At 49.4% G+C, this 25,810-nt stretch overlaps 1 protein-coding gene across 1 annotated transcript in view; it reads right to left on the reverse strand.

The window, feature by feature from the left end:
- The window catches only part of LOC140411509 (dynein axonemal heavy chain 6-like), a 1,703,852-nt gene that overhangs the window by 856,290 nt on the left and 821,752 nt on the right, over positions 1 to 25,810 (reverse strand). The window contains exon 37 of the mRNA XM_072500595.1: positions 17,204 to 17,293. Within this exon, the coding sequence (XP_072356696.1) occupies positions 17,204 to 17,293 (90 nt within the window). The remainder of the gene's footprint in view (positions 1 to 17,203; positions 17,294 to 25,810) is intronic.

The raw sequence follows: 25,810 nt of genomic DNA on the forward strand, positions 1-25,810 counted from the left end.
TACTGAACACTGCACAGTAACCCTGAGCTCACAGTGAGCAGGACCTGATACTGAACACTGCACAGGAACCCTGAGCTCACAGTGAGCAGGGTCTGATACTGAACACTGGACAGTAACCCTGAGCTCACAGTGAGCAGGGCCTGATACTGAACACTGGACAGTAACCCTGACCTCACAGTGAGCAGGGCCTGATACTGAACACTGGACAGTAACCCTGAGCTCACAGTGAGCAGGGCCTGATACTGAACACTGGACAGTAACCCTGAGCTCACAGTGAGCAGGGCCTGATACTGAACACTGGACAGTAACCCTGAGCTCACAGTGAGCAGGGCCGCATACTGAACACTGCACAGTAACCCTGGGCTCACAGTGAGCAGGGCCTGATACTGAACACTGCACAGTAACCCTGAGCTCACAGTGAGCAGAGCCTGATACTGAACACTGGACAGTAACCCTGAGGTAACCGTGAGCAGGGCCTGATACTGAACACTGCACAGTAACCCTGAGCTCACTGTGAGCAGGGCCTGATACTGAACACTGCACAGTAACCCTGAGCTCACAGTGAACAGGGCCTGAAACTGAACACTGGACAGTAACCCTGAGCTCACAGTGAGCAGGGCCTGATACTGAACACTGCACAGTAACCCTGAGATCACAGTGAGCAGGGCCTGATACTGAACACTGCACAGTAACCCTGAGCTCACATTGAGCAGGGCCTGATACTGAACACTGGACAGTAACCCTGAGCTCACAGTGAGCAGGGCCTGATACTGAACACTGCAGTAACCCTGAGCTCACAGTGAGCAGGGCCTGATACTGAACACTGCACAGTAACCCTGAGCTCACAGTGAGCAGGGCCTGATACTGAACACTGGACAGTAACCCTGAGCTCACAGTGAGCAGAGCCTGATACTGAACACTGGACAGTAACCCTGAGCTCACAGTGAGCAGGGCCTGATACTGAACACTGGACAGTAACCCTGAGCTCACAGTGAGCAAGGCCTCATACTGAACACTGGACAGTAGCCCTGAGCTCACAGTGAGCAGGGCCTGATACTGAACACTGGACAGTAACCCTGAGCTCACAGTGAGCAGGGCCTGATACTGAACACTGGACAGTATCCCTGAGCTCACAGTGAGCAGGGCCTCACACTGAACACTGGACAGTAACCCTGAGCTCACAATGAGCAGGGCCTCATACTGAACACTGCACAGTAACCCTGAGCTCACAGTGAGCAGGGCCTGATACTGAACACTGGACAGTAACCCTAAGCTCAAAGTGAGCAGGGTCTGATACTGAACACTGGACAGAAACCCTGAGCTCCACGAGAGCAGGGCCTGATACTGAACACTGGACAGTAACCCTGAGCTCACAGTGAGCAGGGCCTGATACTGAACACTGCAGTAACCCTGAGCTCACAGTGAGCAGGGCCTGATACTGAACACTGCACAGTAACCCTGAGCTCACAGTGAGCAGGGCCTGATACTGAACACTGGACAGTAACCCTGAGCTCACAGTGAGCAGAGCCTGATACTGAACACTGGACAGTAACCCTGAGCTCACAGTGAGCAGGGCCTGATACTGAACACTGGACAGTAACCCTGAGCTCACAGTGAGCAAGGCCTCATACTGAACACTGGACAGTAGCCCTGAGCTCACAGTGAGCAGGGCCTGATACTGAACACTGGACAGTAACCCTGAGCTCACAGTGAGCAGGGCCTGATACTGAACACTGGACAGTATCCCTGAGCTCACAGTGAGCAGGGCCTCACACTGAACACTGGACAGTAACCCTGAGCTCACAATGAGCAGGGCCTCATACTGAACACTGCACAGTAACCCTGAGCTCACAGTGAGCAGGGCCTGATACTGAACACTGGACAGTAACCCTAAGCTCAAAGTGAGCAGGGTCTGATACTGAACACTGGACAGAAACCCTGAGCTCCACGAGAGCAGGGCCTGATACTGAACACTGGACAGTAACCCTGAGCTCACAGTGAGTGGGGCCTGATACTGAACACTGGACAGTAACCCTGAGCTCACAGTGAGCAGGGCCTGATACTGAACACTGGACAGTAACCCTGAGCTCACAGTGAACAGGGCCTGATTCTGAACACTGGACAGTAACCCTGAGCTCACAGTGAGCAGGGCCTGATACTGAACACTGGACAGTAACCCAGAGCTAACAGTGAGCAGGGCCTGACACTGAACACTGGACAGTATCCCTGAGCTCACAGTGAGCTGAATCTGATACTGAACACTGGACAGTAACCCTGAGCTCACAGTGAGCGGGGCCTGATACTGAACACTGGACAGTAACCCTGAGCTCACAGTGAGCAGGGCCTGATACTGAACACTGCACAGTAACCCTGAGCTCACAGTGAGCAGGGCCTGATACTGAACACTGAACAGTAACCCTGTGCTCACAGTGAGCAGGGCCTGATACTGAACACTGGACAGTAACCCTGAGCTCACAGTGAGCAGGGTCTGATGCTGAACACTGCACAGTAACCCTGAGCTCACAGTGAGCAGGGCCTCATACTGAACACTGGACAGTAACCCTGAGCTCACAGTGAACAGGGCCTGATACTGAACACTGGACAGTAGCCCTGAGCTCACAGTGAGCAGGGCCTCACACTGAACACTGGACAGTAACCCTGAGCTCACAGTGAGCAGGGCCTCATACTGAACACTGGACAGTAACCCTGAGCTCACAGTGAGCAGGGCCTGATACTGAACACAGCACAGTAACCCTGAGCTCACAGTGAGCAGGGCCTGATACTGAACACTGAACAGTAATCCTGAGCTCACAGTGAGCAGGGCCTGATACTGAACACTGGACAGTAACCCTGAGCTCACAGTGAGCAGGGTCTGATACTGAACACTGCACAGTAACCCTGAGCTCACAGTGAGCATGGCCTCATACCGAACACTGGACAGTAACCCTGAGCTCACAGTGAACAGGGCCTGATACTGAACACTGGACATTAGCCCTGAGCTCACAGTGAGCAGGGCCTCACACTGAACACTGGACAGTAACCCTGAGCTCACAGTGAGCAGGGCCTCATACTGAACACTGGACAGTAAACCTGAGCTCACAGTGAGCAGGGCCTGATACTGAACACTGGACAGTAACCCTGAGCTCACAGTGAGCAGGGCCTCATATTGAACACTGCACAGTAACCCTGAGCTCACAGTGAGCAGGGCCTCATACTGAACACTGCACAGTAACCCTGAGCTCACAGTGAGCAGGGCCAGATACTGAACACTGGACAGTAACCCTGAGCTCAAAGTGAGCAGGGCCTGATACTGAACACTGGACAGTAACCCTGAGCTCAAAGTGAGCAGCGTCTGATACTGAACACTGGACAGTAACCCTGAGCTCACAGTGAGCAGGACCTCATACTGAACACTGGACAGTAGCCCTGAGCTCACAGTGAGCAGGGCCTGATACTGAACACTGGACAGTAACCCTGAGTTCACAGTGAGCAGGGCTTGATACTGAACACTGGACAGTAATCCTGAGCTCACAGTGAGCAGTGTCTGATACTGAACACTGGACAGTAACCCTGAGCTCACAGAGAGCAGGGCCTCATACTGAACACTGCACAGTAACCCTGAGCTCACAGTGAGCAGGACCTGATACTGAACACTGCACAGGAACCCTGAGCTCACAGTGAGCAGGGTCTGATACTGAACACTGGACAGTAACCCTGATCTCACAGTGACCAGTGCCGCATACTGAACACTGGACAGTAACCCTGAGCTCACAGTGAGCAGGGCCTGATACTGAACACTGGACAGTAACCCTGACCTCACAGTGAGCAGGGCCTGATACTGAACACTGGACAGTAACCCTGAGCTCACAGTGAGCAGGGCCTGATACTGAACACTGGACAGTAACCCTGAGCTCACAGTGAGCGGCCTCATACTGAACACTGGACAGTAACCCTGAGCTCACAGTGAGCAGGGCCTGATACTGAACACTGGACAGTAACCCTGAGCTCACAGTGAGCAGGGCCTGATACTGAACACTGGACAGTAACCCTGAGCTCACAGTGAGCAGGGCCGCATACTGAACACTGCACAGTAACCCTGGGCTCACAGTGAGCAGGGCCTGATACTGAACACTGCACAGTAACCCTGAGCTCACAGTGAGCAGAGCCTGATACTGAACACTGGACAGTAACCCTGAGGTAACCGTGAGCAGGGCCTGATACTGAACACTGCACAGTAACCCTGAGCTCACAGTGAGCAGGGCCTGATACTGAACACTGCACAGTAACCCTGAGCTCACAGTGAACAGGGCCTGAAACTGAACACTGGACAGTAACCCTGAGCTCACAGTGAGCAGGGCCTGATACTGAACACTGCACAGTAACCCTGAGATCACAGTGAGCAGGGCCTGATACTGAACACTGCACAGTAACCCTGAGCTCACAGTGAGCAGGGCCTGATACTGAACACTGGACAGTAACCCTGAGCTCACAGTGAGCAGGGCCTGATACTGAACACTGCAGTAACCCTGAGCTCACAGTGAGCAGGGCCTGATACTGAACACTGCACAGTAACCCTGAGCTCACAGTGAGCAGGGCCTGATACTGAACACTGGACAGTAACCCTGAGCTCACAGTGAGCAGAGCCTGATACTGAACACTGGACAGTAACCCTGAGCTCACAGTGAGCAGGGCCTGATACTGAACACTGGACAGTAACCCTGAGCTCACAGTGAGCAAGGCCTCATACTGAACACTGGACAGTAGCCCTGAGCTCACAGTGAGCAGGGCCTGATACTGAACACTGGACAGTAACCCTGAGCTCACAGTGAGCAGGGCCTGATACTGAACACTGGACAGTATCCCTGAGCTCACAGTGAGCAGGGCCTCACACTGAACACTGGACAGTAACCCTGAGCTCACAATGAGCAGGGCCTCATACTGAACACTGCACAGTAACCCTGAGCTCACAGTGAGCAGGGCCTGATACTGAACACTGGACAGTAACCCTAAGCTCAAAGTGAGCAGGGTCTGATACTGAACACTGGACAGAAACCCTGAGCTCCACGAGAGCAGGGCCTGATACTGAACACTGGACAGTAACCCTGAGCTCACAGTGAGCAGGGCCTGATACTGAACACTGCAGTAACCCTGAGCTCACAGTGAGCAGGGCCTGATACTGAACACTGCACAGTAACCCTGAGCTCACAGTGAGCAGGGCCTGATACTGAACACTGGACAGTAACCCTGAGCTCACAGTGAGCAGAGCCTGATACTGAACACTGGACAGTAACCCTGAGCTCACAGTGAGCAGGGCCTGATACTGAACACTGGACAGTAACCCTGAGCTCACAGTGAGCAAGGCCTCATACTGAACACTGGACAGTAGCCCTGAGCTCACAGTGAGCAGGGCCTGATACTGAACACTGGACAGTAACCCTGAGCTCACAGTGAGCAGGGCCTGATACTGAACACTGGACAGTATCCCTGAGCTCACAGTGAGCAGGGCCTCACACTGAACACTGGACAGTAACCCTGAACTCACAATGAGCAGGGCCTCATACTGAACACTGCACAGTAACCCTGAGCTCACAGTGAGCAGGGCCTGATACTGAACACTGGACAGTAACCCTAAGCTCAAAGTGAGCAGGGTCTGATACTGAACACTGGACAGAAACCCTGAGCTCCACGAGAGCAGGGCCTGATACTGAACACTGGACAGTAACCCTGAGCTCACAGTGAGTAGGGCCTGATACTGAACACTGGACAGTAACCCTGAGCTCACAGTGAGCAGGGCCTGATACTGAACACTGGACAGTAACCCTGAGCTCACAGTGAACAGGGCCTGATTCTGAACACTGGACAGTAACCCTGAGCTCACAGTGAGCAGGGCCTGATACTGAACACTGGACAGTAACCCAGAGCTAACAGTGAGCAGGGCCTGACACTGAACACTGGACAGTATCCCTGAGCTCACAGTGAGCTGAATCTGATACTGAACACTGGACAGTAACCCTGAGCTCACAGTGAGCGGGGCCTGATACTGAACACTGGACAGTAACCCTGAGCTCACAGTGAGCAGGGCCTGATACTGAACACTGCACAGTAACCCTGAGCTCACAGTGAGCAGGGCCTGATACTGAACACTGAACAGTAACCCTGAGCTCACAGTGAGCAGGGCCTGATACTGAACACTGGACAGTAACCCTGAGCTCACAGTGAGCAGGGTCTGATACTGAACACTGCACAGTAACCCTGAGCTCACAGTGAGCAGGGCCTCATACTGAACACTGGACAGTAACCCTGAGCTCACAGTGAACAGGGCCTGATACTGAACACTGGACAGTAGCCCTGAGCTCACAGTGAGCAGGGCCTCACACTGAACACTGGACAGTAACCCTGAGCTCACAGTGAGCAGGGCCTCATACTGAACACTGGACAGTAACCCTGAGCTCACAGTGAGCAGGGCCTGATACTGAACACTGGACAGTAACCCTGGGCTCACAGTGAGCAGGGCCTCATACTGAACACTGCACAGTAACCCTGAGCTCACAGTGAGCAGGGCCTGATACTGAACACTGCACAGTAACCCTGAGCTCACAGTGAGCAGGGCCTGATACTGAACACTGCACAGTAACCCTGAGCTCACAGTGAGCAGGGCCTGATACTGAACACTGGACAGTAACCCTGAGCTCACAGTGAGCAGGGTCTGATACTGAACACTGGACAGTAACCCTGAGCTCACAGTGAGCAGGGCCTCATACTGAACACTGGACAGTAGCCCTGAGCTCACAGTGAGCAGGGCCTCATACTGAACACTGGACAGTAACCCTGAGCTCACAGTGAACAGGGCCTGATACTGAACACTGGACAGTAGCCCTGAGCTCACAGTGAGCAGGGCCTCACACTGAACACTGGACAGTAACCCTGAGCTCACAGTGAGCAGGGCCTCATACTGAACACTGGACAGTAACCCTGAGCTCACAGTGAGCAGGGCCTGATACTGAACACTGGACAGTAACCCTGAATTCACAGTGAGCAGGGCTTGATACTGAACACTGGACAGTAACCCTGAGCTCACAGTGAGCAGTGTCTGATACTGAACACTGGACAGTAACCCTGAGCTCACAGAGAGCAGGGCCTCATACTGAACACTGCACAGTAACCCTGAGCTCACAGTGAGCAGGACCTGATACTGAACACTGCACAGGAACCCTGAGCTCACAGTGAGCAGGGTCTGATACTGAACACTGGACAGTAACCCTGATCTCACAGTGAGCAGTGCCGCCTACTGAACACTGGACAGTAACCCTGAGCTCACAGTGAGCAGGGCCTGATACTGAACACTGGACAGTAACTCTGAGCTCACAGTGAGCAGGGCCTGATACTGAACACTGCACAGTAACCCTGAGCTCACAGTGAGCAGGGCCTGATACTGAACACTGGACAGTAACCCTGAGCTCACAGTGAGCAGGGCCTGATACTGAACACTGCACAGTAACCCTGAGCTCACAGTGAGCAGGGCCTGATACTGAACACTGGACAGTAACTCTGAGCTCACAGTGAGCAGGGCCTGATACTGAACACTGCACAGTAACCCTGAGCTCACAGTGAGCAGGGCCTGATACTGAACACTGGACAGTAACCCTGAGCTCACAGTGAGCAGGGCCTGATACTGAACACTGCACAGTAACCCTGAGCTCACAGTGAGCAGGGCCTGATACTGAACACTGCACAGGAACTCTGAGCTCAGTGAGCAGGGCCTGATACTGAACACTGCACAGTAACCCTGAGCTCACAGTGAGCAGGGCCTGATACTGAACACTGGACAGTAACCCTGATCTCACGGCCTGATTCTGAATGGTGTACTGTACACTGCCACATGTTAATCCTCAGATCAGTAAATTAATCTGAGACTTCAACGTCACAACTGAACCAAATTTCACTTACGTCACATTTCAGAAAATTAAATAGGGTAAATTAAGCATTTCACTCTCTCAATGTATTAATTAGTGACGACTCGAGAAATTTTCTTTTCGAAAAAGTTTCTGGTTTTAACCCTTTAATTACCTTATATGTGAGGGAATGATTCTGTTGTGGCTTGGGGTGGCACTCTTGTCTTTGTTCACTGGAACATGGGCTCAAGCCCCATTACAGAAACCTGACTACATCGTTCTTGGAGTGCTGCACTGTTGAAGGTGCTGTATGTTAAATGGATCCAAGCCAGATGGGGAACGTGACGACCTCTGCCTCCTAGCTCTGTGCAGTGTCCCAGCTGTCTCTTTTTATACTGTTTTTAAAATAAATTTAGAGTACCCAATTCATTTTTTCCAATTAAGGGGCAATTTAACGTGGCCAATCCACCTGCTTTGCATATCTTTGGGTTGTGGGGGCAAAACCCACGCAAACACGGGGAGAATGTGCAAACTCCACACGGACAGTGACCCAGAGCCGGGATCAAACCTGGGACCTCGGCGCCGTGAGACAACAGTGCTAGCCACTGCACCACCGTGTTGCCATTCTTTATACTCTTTTAAAATAAACAAATGATCAATAACATTATAGTTATTGGATGGATGGGGTGACGACCTCTGGGGCGACACAGTAACCAAAACTGAACATCAATGGAAACCTAACGAAATGAAGACGGGGGTGATGGTGTGCCTCAATGGTGAACCAGTCTTTACAGGTAAACCAGTCTTTCCAGGTGAACCAGTCTTTACAGGTGAACCAGTCTTTCCAGGTGAACCAGTCTTTACAGGTGAACCAGTCTTTACAGGTAAACCAGTCTTTACAGGTGAACCAGTCTTTACAGGTGAACCAGTCTTTACAGGTTAACCAGTCTTTACAGGTGAACCAGTCTTTACAGGTGAACCAGTCTTTACAGGTACAAACAGCGTGAGTGGAGTGAGGGATAATCACAGGTAATCGAGGTGTGAATTGTCACGACACCCTGACACGGCAATCTCTGCACGACATGCTGGATCATCGACATAGATACTTCCATCACACGTGAAAACACCACCTGTGGTGATATGCATATGCATAGCAATGTATATAGTTGGATGTACAACCTCCGACCAGCAGGTGGGGACGGTGTTCCACCATGTGACTTCACAGATCGGCAGTTGGTAGTAAGTCATACGGGAGGACAAGGTGGATACACCTCGATGGTGTCCATCGGCCTCGTAACTGACTCTCTTCATATGTAATCCCAGTCTAAAACAAACGATGGCCATCACCGATGTATCTTTAACAACATATCAGGGGCTGTTTAGCACAGGGCTAAATCGCTGGCTTTGAAAGCAGGCCAGCAGCGGTTCAATTCCCGTACCAGCCTCCCCGAACAGGCGCCGGAATGTGGCGACTAGGGGCTTTTCACAGTAACTTCATTTTCATAGAATTTACAGTGCAGAAGGAGGCCATTCGGCCCATCGGGTCTGCACCGGCTCTTGGAAAGAGCACCCTACCCAAGGTCAACACCGCCACCCTATCCCCATAACCCAGTAACCCCACCCAACACTAAGGGCAATTTTGAACACTAAGGGCAATTTATCATGGCCAATCCACCTAACCCGCACATCTTTGGACTGTGGGAGGAAACCGGAGCACCCAGAGGAAACCCACGCACACACGGGGAGGATGTGCAGACTCCGCACAGACAGTGACCCAAGCCGGAATCGAACCTGGGACCTTGGTGCTGTGAAGCAATTGTGCTATCCACAATGCTACCGTGCTGCCCTTAGTGTTGAAGCCTACTTGTGACAATAAGCGATTTTCATTTCATATCAACAAACCATTAAAACTGCCTTCCAAATTCAATTTGAAACTTTGCAAGTTTTTATAATAACAATGCCATGAACATGGTACAATAAACATTTCCACCCCCCCCCCCATCCCAATATTCACACCCCCCAACAATAAAACAACAGTCTGACCCTCTCCCCCCTCCGCCCACCCCACTTTGGAATTCTGCTTCTGCTGCCAGTTTAATTTTCCCCGAGGAAGTCGATGAGTGGCTGCCACCTCCGGGTGAACCCAACCATTGACTCTCTTCAGGCAAACTTTAGCTTCTCGAGGCTGAGAAACCCAGCCATGTCACTAACCCCAGTCTCTACGCTCGGGGGCTTCGAGTCCCTCCACATTAACAAGATCCGTCTCCGGGCTACCAGGGAGGCAAAGGCCAAGACGTCAGCCTCTCTCACCCCCTGGAACCCCGGCTCTTCCGACACTCCAGAGATCGCCACCTTTGGACTCGGCACCACCCATGTTTTTGGCACCTAAAGCGAAACTCTGCCAGAATCCTCAAAGCTTCGGGCATGCCCAAAACATGTGGACATGTTTGCTGGCCTTCCTGCGCACCTCGCACACCTGTCCTCTATCCCGGAAAACGTGCTCATCCGGGCCACTGTCATGTGTGCCCGGTGGACTACCTTAAATTGTATCAGGCTGAGCCTGGCACATGATGAGGATGTGTTAATCCTGCTTAGGGCATCTGCCCACAGACCCGCCTCTATCTCTCCTCCTAGCTCGTCCTCCCACTTGCCCTTAAGCTCCTCCACCGGAGTGTCCTCCACATCCAATAGCTCCTGGTAAATATCTGATACCTTCCCCTCTCCCACCCAGGTACTGGAGACTACTTTGTCCTATATGCCCCATGGCAGCAGTAGCGGAAAGGACGGAACCTGCCTTCTCAAGAAGTCTCGCACCTGCAAATACCTAAAACCATTCCCTGCTGGCAATTCAAATTTATCCTGCAAGGCTTTCAAGCTGGGGAAGCTCCCGTCTATAAATAGATGTCCCATCCTTCTAATTCCTGCCCTTTTCCATCTCCGGAACCCGCCATCTAGCCTACCCGGTACAAACCGATGATTATTATAAATCGGGGTACAAACCAATGCTCCCTCCATTCTCTTATATCTCCTCCATTGCCCCCAGATTCTCAGAGCTGCCACCACCACCAGACTTGTGGAGTATTGGGCCAGCGAGAACAGAACAGGTGCCGTTACCAATGCTCCCAAACTTGTGTGTCTTTACATGACGTCGCCTCCATCCGCTCCCATACCGACCCCTCCCCCATTACCCATTTCCTATCATGGCTATATTAGCTGCCCAGTAGTAATTGCAGAGGTTCGGCAGCACCAACCCATCCTCTCCATGACTGCGCTCTCGCGAGGTTTTACTCGCCTACACATAGCAGGCAATAACCTTATTCACCCGCTTGAGAAAGGCCCTTGGGATGAAGATGGGGAGGCACTGAAAGAAAAACAGAAATCTGGGAGCATCTCCCATCTCTTAAAGTCGCTTTCCATTTGTTCTAGCAACCGGGATAGGTTTAACTTGTGCAGTACCTCCCATTCTCAGGCCAGCTGGATTCCCAGATACCAAAAGATCTTTCCTACCATTCTAAGCGGCAGCTCTCCCAGTCTCTTCTCCTGCCCTCTTGCCTGGATTGCTTTTCCCCATGTTCAATTTATACCCTGAAAAATTGCCAAATTCCCTCAGGATTCGCATTACTTCCCCCATCCCCTCCAATGGGTCTGAAATATACAAGAGCAGGTCATCTGCGTAAAGCAAGACCCGATGCTCCCCCACCCCCACCGCCCCCTCCCTGAACCAGTCCTTTCCAGTTCCTAGAGGCTCTTAACGCCATGGCCAATGGCTCTATGGACAGAGCAAACAGTAGCAGGGACAGGGGGCACCCTTGCCTCATCCCTCGGTGTAGTTTAAAATACCCCAACATCAGCTGGTTCGTACGCGTTACTGTTACTGGTGCCCGATAGAGCAACCACACCCAGTTAATGAAGCCCCCACCAAACCCAAACCTTCCCAGCGCCTCCCACAGGTAATCCCACTCCACCCGATCAAAAGCCTTCTCCGCATCCATCCCTACCACACTTCCACCTCCCCTCCTTCTGTGGGCATCATAATAACATTTAAAAGCCTTCGAACATCGGCCTTGAGTTGCCTGCCCTTTACAAATCCCGTCTGGTCTTCCCCTATCACCCCCGGGACACAGTCCTCTATTCTTGTGGCCAGTAACTTAGCCAGCAGTTTGGCATCCACATTCAGTAGAGAAATCGGCCTGAATGACCCGCATTGCTCCGGATCCTTCTCCCGTTTCAAGATCAATGAAATCGAGGCCTGCGACATTGTTGGGGGGAGGACTCCCTTCTCGCTTGCTTCATTAAATGTCCTCACCAGCAGTGGGCTCAATATCTCTGAAAACGTCATATAGAATTCCAACAGGTAGCCGTCCGGCCCCGGGGCCTTGCCCGACTGCATGCCCTTCAGCCCCTCCATTATTTCCTCAATCTCAATAGGGGCTCCCAGCCCTTCCACCAGATCCTCATCAACCCTCGGGAACCTGAACTGATCCAAAAACTGCCTCATCCCCTCCACCCCGGTCGGGGGTTCCGACTCATTTAATTTACTGTAAAAGTCTTTAAACACCTCATTCACCCACACTGGATCCAGGACAGTATTCCCACCTCTACTCTTTACTCACCCTATCTCCCTGGCCGCCTCCCTTTTTCTCAGCTGGTGCGCTAACATTCTGCTTGCCTGTTCCCCGTACTCATAAATCGCCCCCTTGCCTTCCTCAACTGTTCCACCGCTTTCCCTATAGTCAACAGCCCAAACTCTGCCTGTAACCTCCGCCGCTCCCTCAGTAGTCCTGCGCCCGGGGCCTCCGAGTATCTCCTGTCCACCTGGAGTATCTCTTTAACTACCCTATCCCTCTCAGCCCATTTCACCTTTTCTCTGTGGGCCCGTATCGAGATTAATTCCCCTCTGACCACTGCCTTCAAAGCTTCCCAAACCGTTGCTGCAGAGACCTCCCCCGTATCATTTGTTTCCAGGTAATTCTGGATGGACTTGTTCATCCGCCCACAGACCGCTTCGTCCGCTAACAACCCCACATCCAGCCTCCATAGCGGGCGTTGTCCTCTCTCCAAACAAACCCGTAGATCCACCCAATGTGGGGCATGATCCGACACTGCGATTGCCGAGTACTCAGTATCCACCACCCCCGGTATTAGAGCCCTGCTCAGGAAAAAAAGTAAATGCGAGAGTATATCTTGTGGGCATGGGAGAAAAAAAGAAAACTCCTTCGCCCTTGGCCGTGCAAACTTCCATGGGTCTACTCCCCCCATCTGTTCCATAAACCCCTTCAATTCCTTTGCCACGGCCGGCATCCTCTCTGTCTTGGATTTTGACCGGTCCAATTCCGGATCAATGACTGTACTGAAGTCTCCTCCCATGATCAGGTTATGTGACTCTAAGTCTGGCATCTTACCTAACACCCACGTCATAAATTCCACATTGGCCCAATTCGGAGCATATATGTTCATGAGTACCACCCGCACCCCCTCCAGCTTCCCACTCACCATTATGTATCTACCCCACCTGTCTGACACGATTCTCCTGCCTCAAATACCATTCGTTTACTGATCTCAAGATCGCTACCCCCCTGGTCTTTGAGTCCAGCCCTGAGTGGAACACTTGGCCAACCCATCCCTTTCTCAATCTGATCTGGTCTGTAACTTTTAGGTATGTCTCTTGTAACATTGCCACGTCCGGCTTCAACCCCCTCAAATACGCAAACACGCGAGGCTTCTTCACCAGCCCATTCAATCTTCTAACGTTCCCCAACCCCCAACCCCTCCCCCGTTGACTAGCCATCACCCTTTTTAGGCCAGCCACCAGCTCGCGCCCCCGGTCTCCTCGAGCCCCCCTCGGGCATTCGCTATCCCCGACCTCTCATTTGTCCCCGACTAACAGTTCCTCCCCTGTCAGCAAAGCAGCTCCCATCTACTCTCCCTCCCCCCCTACCAGCAGCACTAGAAACCCAACCCCCCACACCAAGCTCCAGTTTAACACCTGCTCGCCCCCCACTGTGCTTCCATGAGTCAGCTGACCCAAGCTGACTTGATAGTGCCCGCCCCTGGCACCAAGCAGTCTGTCTCCCCATTGTTGTCTCCCCTCCCCCCCCCCACTTAGACAAACATTTTCAAAGCATCACATTCCCCAGGAAACAAAAATCAGAAAAAACAGTGAAAAAACAACCACAAGAAAACAAAACAGCCCCAGAAACCATCCCACTCTAACCAGCTCCCTGTAAGACAGTTAACTTTAGCCATCAAAACAGCCCCTTATTACACATAACACTATTTATACAATCCAGCACAACAAATCGCTGCCATAGTACTCTCCAAGGCTTCAGTGTCTTTTAGTTCACCTCCAGTCTTTTTTCTTTGATAAAAGTCCATACATCGTCTGGTGTTTCAAAGTAGAAGTCCCGTTCGGGTACAACACCCCGAACTTCAGCCCCTTCTTAAAGAGGGCCGTTTTTGCCCGATTAAATCCAGCTCACCTCTTGGCCAAACTCACGCCCAGGTCCTGGTAAATGCGCAGCTCACAATTCTCCCACCTGCTGCTCCGTTCTTTCTTGGCCCACCGCAGAACGTGTTCCTTGTCCAGGAATCGGTGTCAACGTACCATCATCGCCCTCGGCGGCTCGTTCGCTCAGGGCTTCTTCACGAGGGCTCTGTGCGCTCTATCCACTTCCAGGGACCGAGGGAATGCCTCAGCCCCCATCAACTTACTCCAACATATTCGTCACATAGGCCCTCGCATCCGATCCCTCACTGCTTTCAGGGAGGCCGACGATTCTCAGATTCTGCCTCTGGGACATGTTCTCCAGGTCCTCCAGCTTCTCCTGCATTCTTTTCTGGCGGTCATTCATCAACTCCACCTTGGTCTCCAGCTCGGTTAGGTATTCCTCGTGCTCAGACCCCTTTTTGTCCACCTCTTGGATCGCTCATCTATGGGTCTCTTGATTCTGCACCACCTGATTAATCGAAGCCTTGATCGGGCCCAGCGTGTCCTTATTAAGCTTGGTGAAGCAATCTTCAAAAAAAGTCACCAGCTGCTCCGTCGACCGCTGTGCCATCTCCCCGTGACCCTTACTCTCCGCCATGCTTTCCCGCATTGCCAGCTCTGCTCGCGTCTTCCTTGTAGGACTTTTTCTTCTCACACGGCCACTTCTGGTCCAATTCTCCATACATTGGAGGGGAATTTCTCCTCTGTCTCACTCTTCACCGATTTATCCCATAAAATCCGGGAAAAGACGGGTGCAAAAAGTCCAAAAGTCTGTCACAGGCTATCATATGTGCGAACTACTCCTCCATGGCCGCCACGGAAGTCTCCATCACACTCCTGACAACAATCGAATGTCAAGAGAGATGGTTAGATTCTTTCTTGTTGGAGATGGTGTTTGGATGGCACAGATATCACTTTCCATTTTTCAGCTCAATCCTGAATGTGATCCAGGTCTTGCTGTAAGTGGACATGGACTAGTTCAGTATCAGAGGTGTTGCAAATGGTGCTGGGCATTGTGCAAACATCCTCACTTCTGACCTTATGATGAAGCAGCTGAAGATGGTTGGGCCTAGGGCACTACCCTCAGGAACTCCTGCAGTGATGTCCTGGAACTGAGATAATTGACTTCTAACACCCATCGTCCTTTGTGCCAGTTATGACTCCAACCAGCGGAGAGCTTTCTCCCTGATTCCCATTGGCTCCAGTTTAGCTAGAGCTCCTTGATGTCACATTCAGTCAAATGTGGCTTTGATGTCAAGCCCTGTCACTCTCACCTCACCTCTGGAGTTCAGCTCTTTTCAACTAAGGTTGAAATCAGGTCAGGAGCTAAGTGGCCCTGGCAGAACCCAAACTGAGCGTCCGTGAGCAGGTTGTTTCTGAGTGCCAGTTAATAGCACTGTCAGCGACCCTTCCCACATTTTGCTGATGATCGAGAGTTGGAAAATGGGGCGGCAATTGGCCGCGTTGAATGTGTCCTGCTTTATGTAGACAGGGCAAACAGGTTGTTTTTCCCATTGTTGGTAGATTCCAGTGTTGTAGCTGCACTGGAACAGCTTTGCTAAGGGCAGAGATAGTTCTGGAGCACAAGGGGGTGATTCTGCAATATGGAGCCCAAGTGTTCGCCGTCGTGAACGCCGTTGTGTTTCACGACGGCGCGCACCGGGCCCGGGTATGACCGACTCTGGCCCCAGCACGGCACTGGGGTGGTTCACGCCGCTCCAGCCTCCTTTCCTGGCGGCAATTGGGCGCCGCGCCAACCCGCGCATGCACGGGCGACTTCTTTAGCGCGCCGGCCCCAACTCAACATGGCGTCGGTGATCAGGGGCCGGCAGCACCAGAAAGTAAGCCCGGGGAGGGGGGGGGCAGCCCACCAATCGGTGGGCCCCGATCGCGGGCCAGACCACATCGGAATGTTTTGACGGTCCATAGACCTTTTAGTATCCAGTATCTTCAGCCATTTCTTGATATCATGTGAGGAATTAGTCCCTATGTTTCTGAAATTTATACAGTCATTATACTTGAAATGTACTTAAGATATCATAAAGCCTTTAGGGACATTCTGAGGTCACAGAAGGATCGATGTGTAAAAGAGAATAGAGTGATGAATAGTGAAAAGCTCGGATCAGTGGAAGTTCAAAAGCGATTGAGGGGGATCAATGTGCAGAGATGACTAAAATGTAGCAGTCCAGAGTTAAAGATAATTATAAAGCTAATGGAATGTTAGCTTCATAAGTAGAGGGTGAGAATATCAAGGGGAGGATGTCTTTCTGCACTAAGCCTTGGTTAGGCCACCGCTGAGGTTTGTGCAAGGTGCTAGAATATGGAGGGTTTAGGAGTGAATTGAGCTTTTAAGGAGTTTGAAAGGAATTAGAGAACACGAGAGACATTTTCTGTTGCTGTAGAAGTCTAGGATAAGGGGGCATAACTGGAAATCAGGCCACTCCAGAGAGCGCTTCGGAATCACCTCTTCATTCAAAGGGTGGTAGAAGTGCGCAACTCTCTCCAACAAAAAGAACCAATGTTGGCTCAATTTCTAAATTGAAATCTGAGGTTGGTGGATGGTTGTTCGTCAAAGGTATGAAGGGTATGGAGCCAAGACATATGGATGCAATCAGGAGAAAGGTCAGCCATGAACTGACTGTATGGCAGAACAGGCTCGAAGGGCTGTATGTTCTATACCTGTTCCTATCTTCTTTATGTTCCTAAGTCTTTCTGTCTTTCATTTACAGTGTTCGAAGGAAAAGTATAAATACATTTCAATGAAAATAGACTGTTAAAATATATGAATGATAATGTCAAAGATTTTGCCCTCTTTGGAACATACCAGAATATGGCTGTAAAACTGGATTATTTTCTCCACTTGGCTTGGCCAGTGTTGGAATTCCAGTTCAGATGTTGCCATGGCTATTGCTTTCTGGAGAGAACAGACAAAAACAGAAGCATTAAATGCAATCACAGTGGAGGTTGAAATATAAAGCACTGAACAAGGGCAGCACGCTAGCACAGTGGTTAGCACAGTTGCTTCACAGCTCCAGGGTCCCAGGTTCGATTCCTGCCTGGGTCATTGTCTGTGCAGAGTCTGGATGTTCTCCCCGTGTCTGCGTTGGTTTCCTCCGGGTGCTCCGGTTTCCTCCCACAATCCAAAGGTGTGCAGGTTAGGTGGATTGACCATGCTAAATTGCCCTTAGTGTCCAAAAAATGTTAAGTGGGGGTTACTGGGTTACGGGGATAGGGTAGATACGTGGGCTTCAGTTGGGTGCTCTTTGTAAGGGCCGGTGCATACTCGATGGGCTGGTGCAGACTCGATGGGCCAAATGGCCTCCTTCTGCACTGTAAATTCTATGATTCGCTGGTTCTGAGGGGTTCTAGAGTTCATGCTGTTTTTCTCTCTCTCCCTAACCATCAGGTCCTGGTGTAGCACACACAGTAGTGTTATTCTCAAGACCCATGGCCAATAGCTTCAATACTTCACTGCACTGGGAAGTCACTTGCTCTCTGAGATTTGATGTAATTTTTACTTTCTGATGGAGAAGCAAGTCCAAAGGTTTGACAAGAAGATCGTTCAGGGCCGTTTGGAGTAAAATGAAATCAGTGAAAATCCTTACTCTGTGCTCCGGTCTACATAGACAGACACATTGGGCGGGAGTTTCTGTTCCTGCCCACTGCGGGACTGGAAACCCCTGCCAAGGACAATGGGCCATTTGTTGGTCCATCAGGTTTTCTGTCCTGCCTGCGACAATTCCCAGGGTCTGTTTGATCAGAAAATCCCGCTCATACCGACCAGCAGATGTCCCATGGCATTGCTCAAGCTGAGTTTGATTATATACTGGTCCCCCGAAGGACTGGAGCCCATAATCTAGTGTCACACTGGCGGAGGTACCATCCTTCAGGTTAAACATTAATCAATGGCTCTATCTTCCCTCTCAGGTCAAGTTAAAAGAGTTGGTTAGTTCTCCATTGTATCCTGTCCTATATTTATACCTCGATCAACATCACTAAAAACGTCACTGAAACTGATAGCTTGTCATTATCTTATTGTTATTACGGGACCTATCTGTACAAAAATTGGCTGCTGCATTTCCTAAATTACAACAATGACAATAATTCAGAATTATGCATTAAAGTATTTTGTGGCATCCTGAGATTGAAAGGCACTCTTTTCTGCAATTTCTCTTTCTTCATAGCAAAGTGAGTGCTTCAGTCACGTAGGTGTAACATCCCACATGGGACATACAGGGTGGGAATGATTATCTCCCCGTGATCCTCGCAGAGCAAAAGCTCCCCTGCCAGGGACGGGGGAATTCTAATTAAGCATTGTCTAAAAGTTTGGCCAGTAAGGAGAGGGGAACCCGGTAGGGATCGACCAGACAGTGTATACACAGTATTGTAAATTATCCGATGTTATTTATTTCACTCGGTGGGGAGTCCTGTGTCCTTATTAAAATAGGGAACCACATCAGGATCACTGACTCCTTGGGAAAGATACCAACGTTGAATTTTGAACATTTTTATTAGAGATTTAGCGATTAAATTCCACAATTCTGTCATGTGTTTAGTTAAAACTGTAAATTAGTGCCCTTATATTTCTTTACCTATGTAATAAGACCATACGACCATAAGACATAGGAGCAGAATTAGGCCACTCGGAACATTGAGTCTGCTCCGCCATTCAATCATGGCTGATATTTTCTCATGCCCATTCTCCTGCCTTCTCCCCATAACCCCTGATCCCCTTATTGATCAAAAACCTATCTATCTCTGTCTTAAAGACACTCAGTGATTTGGCCTCCACAGCCTTCTGCCGCAAAGAGTTCCACAGATTCACCACCCTCTGGCTGAAGAAATTCCTCCTCATCTCTGTTTTAAAGGATCATCCCTTTAGTCTGAGGCTGTGCCCTCTGGTTCTAGTTTTTCCTACAAGTGGAAACATCCTCTCCATGTCCACTCTATCCAGGCCTCGCAGTATCCTGTAAGTTTCAATAAGATTCCCCCCTCATCCTTCTAAACTCCAACGAGTACAGACCCAGAGTCCTCAACCGTTCCTCATACAACAAGCTCTTCATTCCAGGGATCATTCTTCTGAACTTCCTCTGGACCCTTTCCAAGGCCAGCACATCCTTCCTTAGATACGGGGCCCAGAACTGCTCACAATACTCCAAATGGAGTCTGACCAGAGCCTTATACAGCCTCAGCAGTACATCCCTGGTCTTGTATTCTAGCCCCCTTGACATGAATGCTAACATTGCATTTGCCTTCCTAACTGCCGACTGAACCTGGACGTTAACCTTAAGAGAATCGTGAACAAGGACTCCGAAGTCCCTTTGTGCTTCTTTCCTAAGCAGCGTCCCATTTAGAAAATAGTCTATGCCTCCATTTCTCCTTCCAAAGTGCATAACCTCACACTTTTCCACATTATATTCCATCTGCCACGTCATTGCCCGCTCTCCTAGCCTGTCCAAGTCTTTCTGCAGCCCCCTTGCTTCCTCAATACTACCTGCCCTCTACAGATCTTTGTATCATCTGCAAACTTAGCAACAGATTCTTCCAGATCATTAATGTATATTGTGAAAAGCTGTGGCTCCAGCACCGACCCCTGGGGCACACCACTAGTCACCGGCTGCCATTCTGAAAAAAAATTCTTTATCCCCACTCTCGGCCTTTGTCAGTCAGCCAATTATCTATCCATGCCAGAATCTTACCCTTAATACCATGGGCTCTTAACCTATTTAACAGTCTCCTATGCGGCACCTTGTCAAAGGCCTTCTGAAAATCTAAATAAATCACGTCCACTGGTTCTTTTTGTCTAACTTCCTTGTTACTTCCTCAAAGGACTCAACAGATTTGTCAGACATGACCTTCTCTTGACGAAGCCATGCTGACTCAGTCCTATTTTACCATGCACTTCCAAGTACTCCGCAATCTCATCTTTAATAATGGACTCTAAAATCTTACCAATGACCGAAGTCAGGCTAACCGGCCTATAATTTCCCATCTTCTGTCTCGCTCCCTTCTTAAACAGCGGGTGTTACATTAGCCACTTTCCAGTCCTCTGGGACCCTCCTGCCTCCAGTGATTCTTGAAAGAGCATCACCAATGCCTCAACAATCTCCTGACCATACCATTTTTAAAGGGGGGATACACATGCAAACACTGAATGGATCAGCATGTGGCTAGCATTGTGGAATGGTTCTGCACGTTGGAAGCCTGGGGAATAGTTTTGAATGTTGGGAATTCTGGGGAATGGTTCAGGATGTTGGTAATACTGAGGAATGGTTCCTGGTTTTGCTAAGATTGGGGAATGTTTCTGAATGTTGGTAAGCTTTGGGAATGGTTAAGGGTGTTGTTCAGACTGGGGAGTGATTTTGAATGTTGTTCAGACTGGGGAATGTTTCTGAATGTTGTTAAGCCTGGGGAATGGTTTAGGATGTTGTTCAGACTGGGGAATGTTTCTGAATGTTGTTCAGACTGAGGAATGTTTCTGAATGTTGGTAAGCCTGGGGAATGGTTTAGGATGTTGTTCAGACTGGGGAATGGTTTAGGATGTTGTTCAGACTGGGGAATGGCTTAGGATGTTGTTCAGACTGAGGAATGGTTTAGGGTGTTGTTCAGACTGGGGAATGGTTTAGGATGTTGTTCAGACTGGGGAATGGTTTAGGATGTTGTTCAGACTGGGGAATGTTTCTGAATGTTGTTCAGACTGGGGAATGGTTTAGGGTGTTGTTCAGACTGGGGAATGGTTTAGGATGTTGTTCAGACTGGGGAATGGTTTAGGGTGTTGTTCAGACTGGGGAACGGTTTAGGATGTTGTTCAGACTGGGGAATGGTTTAGGATGTTGTTCAGACTGGGGAATGGTTTCGGATGTTGTTCAGACTGAGGAATATTTCTGAATGTTGGTAAGCATGGGGAATGGTTTAGGATGTTGTTCAGACTGGGGAGTGATTTTGAATGTTGGTAAGCCTGGGGAATGTTTCTGAATGTTGTTCAGACTGGGGAATGTTTCTGAATGTTGTTAAGCCTGGGGAATGGTTTAGGGTGATGTTCAGACTGGGGAGTGATTCTGAATGTTGGTAAGCCTGGGGAATGGTTTAGGATGTTGTTCAGACTGGGGAGTGATTTTGAATGTTGGTAAGCCTGGGGAATGGTTTAGGATGTTGTTCAGACTGGGGAATGTTTCTGAATGTGGGTAAGCCTGGGGAATGGTTTAGGGTGTTGTTCAGACTGGGGAATGTTTCTGAATGTTGGTACGCCTGGGGAATGGTTTAGGATGTTGTTCAGACTGGGGAGTGATTTTGAATGTTGGTAAGCCTGGGGAATGGTTTAGGATGTTGTTCAGACAGGGGAGTGATTTTGAATGTTGGTAAGCCTGGGGAATGGTTTAGGATGTTGTTCAGACTGGGGAATGGTTTAGGATGTTGTTCAGACTGGGGAATGTTTCTGAATGTTGGTAAGCCTGGGGAATGGTTTAGGATGTTGTTCAGACTGGGGAATGTTTCTGAATGTTGTTCAGACTGGGGAATGGTTTAGGATGTTGTTCAGACTGGGGAATGGTTTAGGATGTTGTTCAGACTGGGGAGTGATTTTGAATGTTGGTAAGCCTGGGGAATGGTTTAGGGTGTTGTTCAGACTGGGGAGTGATTTTGAATGTTGGTAAGCCTGGGGAATGGTTTAGGGTGTTGTTCAGACTGGGGAGTGATTTTGAATGTTGGTAAGCCTGGGGAATGGTTTAGGATGTTGTTCAGACTGGGGAGTGATTTTGAATGTTGGTAAGCCTGGGGAATGGTTTAGGATGTTGTTCAGACTGGGGAGTGATTTTGAATGTTGGTAAGCCTGGGGAATGGTTTAGGATGTTGTTCAGACTGGGGAGTGATTTTGAATGTTGGTAAGCCTGGGGAATGGTTTAGGATGTTGTTCAGACTGAGGAATATTTCTGAATGTTGTTCAAACTGGGGAATGGTTTAGGATGTTGTTCAGACTGGGGAGTGATTTTGAATGTTGGTAAGCCTGGGGAATGGTTTAGGATGTTGTTCAGACTGAGGAATATTTCTGAATGTTGTTCAGACTGGGGAATGGTTTAGGATGTTGTTCAGACTGGGGAGTGATTTTGAATGTGGGTATGCCTGGGGAATGGTTTAGGGTGTTGTTCAGACTGGGGAATGTTTCTGAATGTTGGTAAGCCTGGGGAATGGTTTAGGATGTTGTTCAGACTGGGGAGTGATTTTGAATGTTGGTAAGCCTGGGGAATGGTTTAGGGTGTTGTTCAGACTGGGGAGTGATTTTGAATGTTGGTAAGCCTGGGGAATGGTTTAGGATGTTGTTCAGACTGGGGAGTGATTTTGAATGTTGGTAAGCCTGGGGAATGGTTTAGGATGTTGTTCAGACTGAGGAATATTTCTGAATGTTGTTCAAACTGGGGAATGGTTTAGGATGTTGTTCAGACTGAGGAATATTTCTGAATGTTGTTCAGACTGGGGAATGGTTTAGGATGTTGTTCAGACTGGGGAGTGATTTTGAATGTGGGTATGCCTGGGGAATGGTTTAGGGTGTTGTTCAGACTGGGGAATGTTTCTGAATGTTGGTAAGCCTGGGGAATGGTTTAGGATGTTGTTCAGACTGGGGAGTGATTTTAAATGTTGGTAAGCCTGGGGAATGGTTTAGGGTGTTGTTCAGACTGGGGAATGGTTTTGAATGTTGGTAAGCCTGGGGAATGGTTTAGGATGTTGTTCAGACTGGGGAGTGATTTTGAATGTTGGTAAGCCTGGGGAATGGTTTAGGATGTTGTTCAGACTGGGGAGTGATTTTGAATGTTGGTAAGCCTGGGGAATGGTTTAGGATGTTGTTCAGACTGGGGAGTGATTTTGAATGTTGGTAAGCCTGGGGAATGGTTTAGGATGTTGTTCAGACTGGGGAATGGTTTAGGATGTTGTTCAGACTGGGGAATGGTTTCGGATGTTGTTCAGACTGGGGAGTGATTTTGAATGTTGTTCAGACTGGGGAATGGTTTAGGATGTTGTTCAGACTGGGGAATGTTTCTGAATGTTGTTCAGACTGGGGAATGGTTTAGGATGTTGTTCAGACTGGGGAATGGTTTAGGATGTTGTTCAGACTGGGGAATGGTTTAGGATGTTGTTCAGACTGGGGAGTGATTTTGAATGTTGGTAAGCCTGGGGAATGGTTTAGGATGTTGTTCAGACTGGGGAATGGTTTAGGATGTTGTTCAGACTGGGGAATGTTTCTGAATGTTGGTACGCCTGGGGAATGGTTTAGGGTGTTGTTCAGACTGGGGAATGTTTCTGAATGTTGGTAAGCCTGGGGAATGGTTTAGGATGTTGTTCAGACTGGGGAGTGATTTTGAATGTTGGTAAGCCTGGGGAATGGTTTAGGGTGTTGTTCAGACTGGGGAATGTTACTGAATGTTGGTAAGCCTGGGGAATGGTTTAGGGTGTTGTTCAGACTGAGGAATGGTTTAGGATGTTGTTCAGACTGGGGAATGGTTTAGGGTGTTGTTCAGACTGGGGAATGGTTTAGGATGTTGTTCAGACTGGGGAATGGTTTAGGATGTTGTTCAGACTGGGGAGTGATTTTGAATGTTGGTCAGACTGGGGAATGATTTTGAATGTTGGTAAGCCTGGGGAATGGTTTAGGATGTTGTTCGGACTGGGGAGTGATTTTGAATGTTGGTAAGCCTGGGGAATGGTTTAGGGTGTTGTTCAGACTGGGGAATGTTTCTGAATGTTGTTCAGACTGGGGAATGGTTTAGGATGTTGTTCAGACTGGGGAGTGATTTTGAATGTTGGTAAGCCTGGGGAATGGTTTAGGATGTTGTTCAGACTGGGGAATGTTTCTGAATGTTGGTAAGCCTGGGGAATGGTTTAGGATGTTGTTCAGACTGGGGAATGTTTCTGAATGTTGGTAAGCCTGGGGAATGGTTTAGGATGTTGTTCAGACTGGGGAGTGATTTTGAATGTTGGTAAGCCTGGGGAATGGTTTAGGGTGTTGTTCAGACTGGGGAATGGTTTTGAATGTTGGTAAGCCTGGGGAATGGTTTAGGATGTTGTTCAGACTGGGGAGTGATTTTGAATGTTGGTACGCCTGGGGAATGGTTTAGGGTGTTGTTCAGACTGGGGAATGGTTTAGGATGTTGTTCAGACTGGGGAATCGTTTAGGATGTTGTTCAGACTGGGGAATGGTTTAGGGTGTTGTTCAGACTGGGGAATGGTTTAGGATGTTGTTCAGACTGGGCAGTGATTTTGAATGTTGGTAAGCCTGGGGAATTGTTTAGGATGTTGTTCAGACTGAGGAATGGTTTAGGATGTTGTTCAGACTGGGGAGTGATTTTGAATGTTGGTAAGCCTGGGGAATGGTTTAGGATGTTGTTCAGACTGGGGAATGGTTTAGGATGTTGTTCAGACTGGGGAATGTTTCTGAATGTTGGTAAGCCTGGGGAATGGTTTAGGATGTTGTTCAGACTGAGGAATGTTTCTGAATGTTGGTAAGCCTGGGGAATGGTTTAGGGTGTTGTTCAGACTGGGGAATGTTACTGAATGTTGGTAAGCCTGGGGAATGGTTTAGGGTGTTGTTCAGACTGGGGAATGGTTTAGGATGTTGTTCAGACTGGGGAATGGTTTAGGATGTTGTTCAGGCTGGGGAGTGATTTTGAATGTTGGTAAGCCTGGGGAATGGTTTAGGGTGTTGTTCAGACTGGGGAATGGTTTAGGATGTTGTTCAGACTGGGGAATGGTTTAGGATGTTGTTCAGACTGGGGAGTGATTTTGAATGTTGGTCAGACTGGGGAATGATTTTGAATGTTGGTAAGCCTGGGGAATGGTTTAGGATGTTGTTCAGACTGGGGAGTGATTTTGAATGTTGGTAAGCCTGGGGAATGGTTTAGGGTGTTGTTCAGACTGGGGAATGTTTCTGAATGTTGGTAAGCCTGGGGAATGTTTCTGAATGTTGGTAAGCCTGGGGAATGGTTTAGGGTGTTGTTCAGGCTGGGGAGTGATTTTGAATGTTGGTAAGCCTGGGGAATGTTTCTGAATGTTGTTCAGACTGGGGAGTGATTTTGAATGTTGGTAAGCCTGGGGAATGGTTTAGGGTGTTGTTCAGACTGGGGAATGTTTCTGAATGTTGTTCAGACTGGGGAATGGTTTAGGATGTTGTTCAGACTGGGGAATGGTTTAGGGTGTTGTTCAGACTGAGGAATGGTTTAGGATGTTGTTCAGACTGGGGAGTGATTTTGAATGTTGGTAAGCCTGGGGAATGGTTTAGGATGTTGTTCAGACTGGGGAATGGTTTAGGATGTTGTTCAGACTGGGGAGTGATTTTGAATGTTGGTAAGCCTGGGGAATGGTTTAGGGTGTTGTTCAGACTGGGGAATGTTTCTGAATGTTGGTAAGCCTGGGGAATGGTTTAGGATGTTGTTCAGACTGGGGA

This window comes from Scyliorhinus torazame, chromosome 4 (assembly GCF_047496885.1).
Source record: "Scyliorhinus torazame isolate Kashiwa2021f chromosome 4, sScyTor2.1, whole genome shotgun sequence".
Lineage (NCBI taxonomy): Eukaryota > Metazoa > Chordata > Chondrichthyes > Carcharhiniformes > Scyliorhinidae > Scyliorhinus > Scyliorhinus torazame.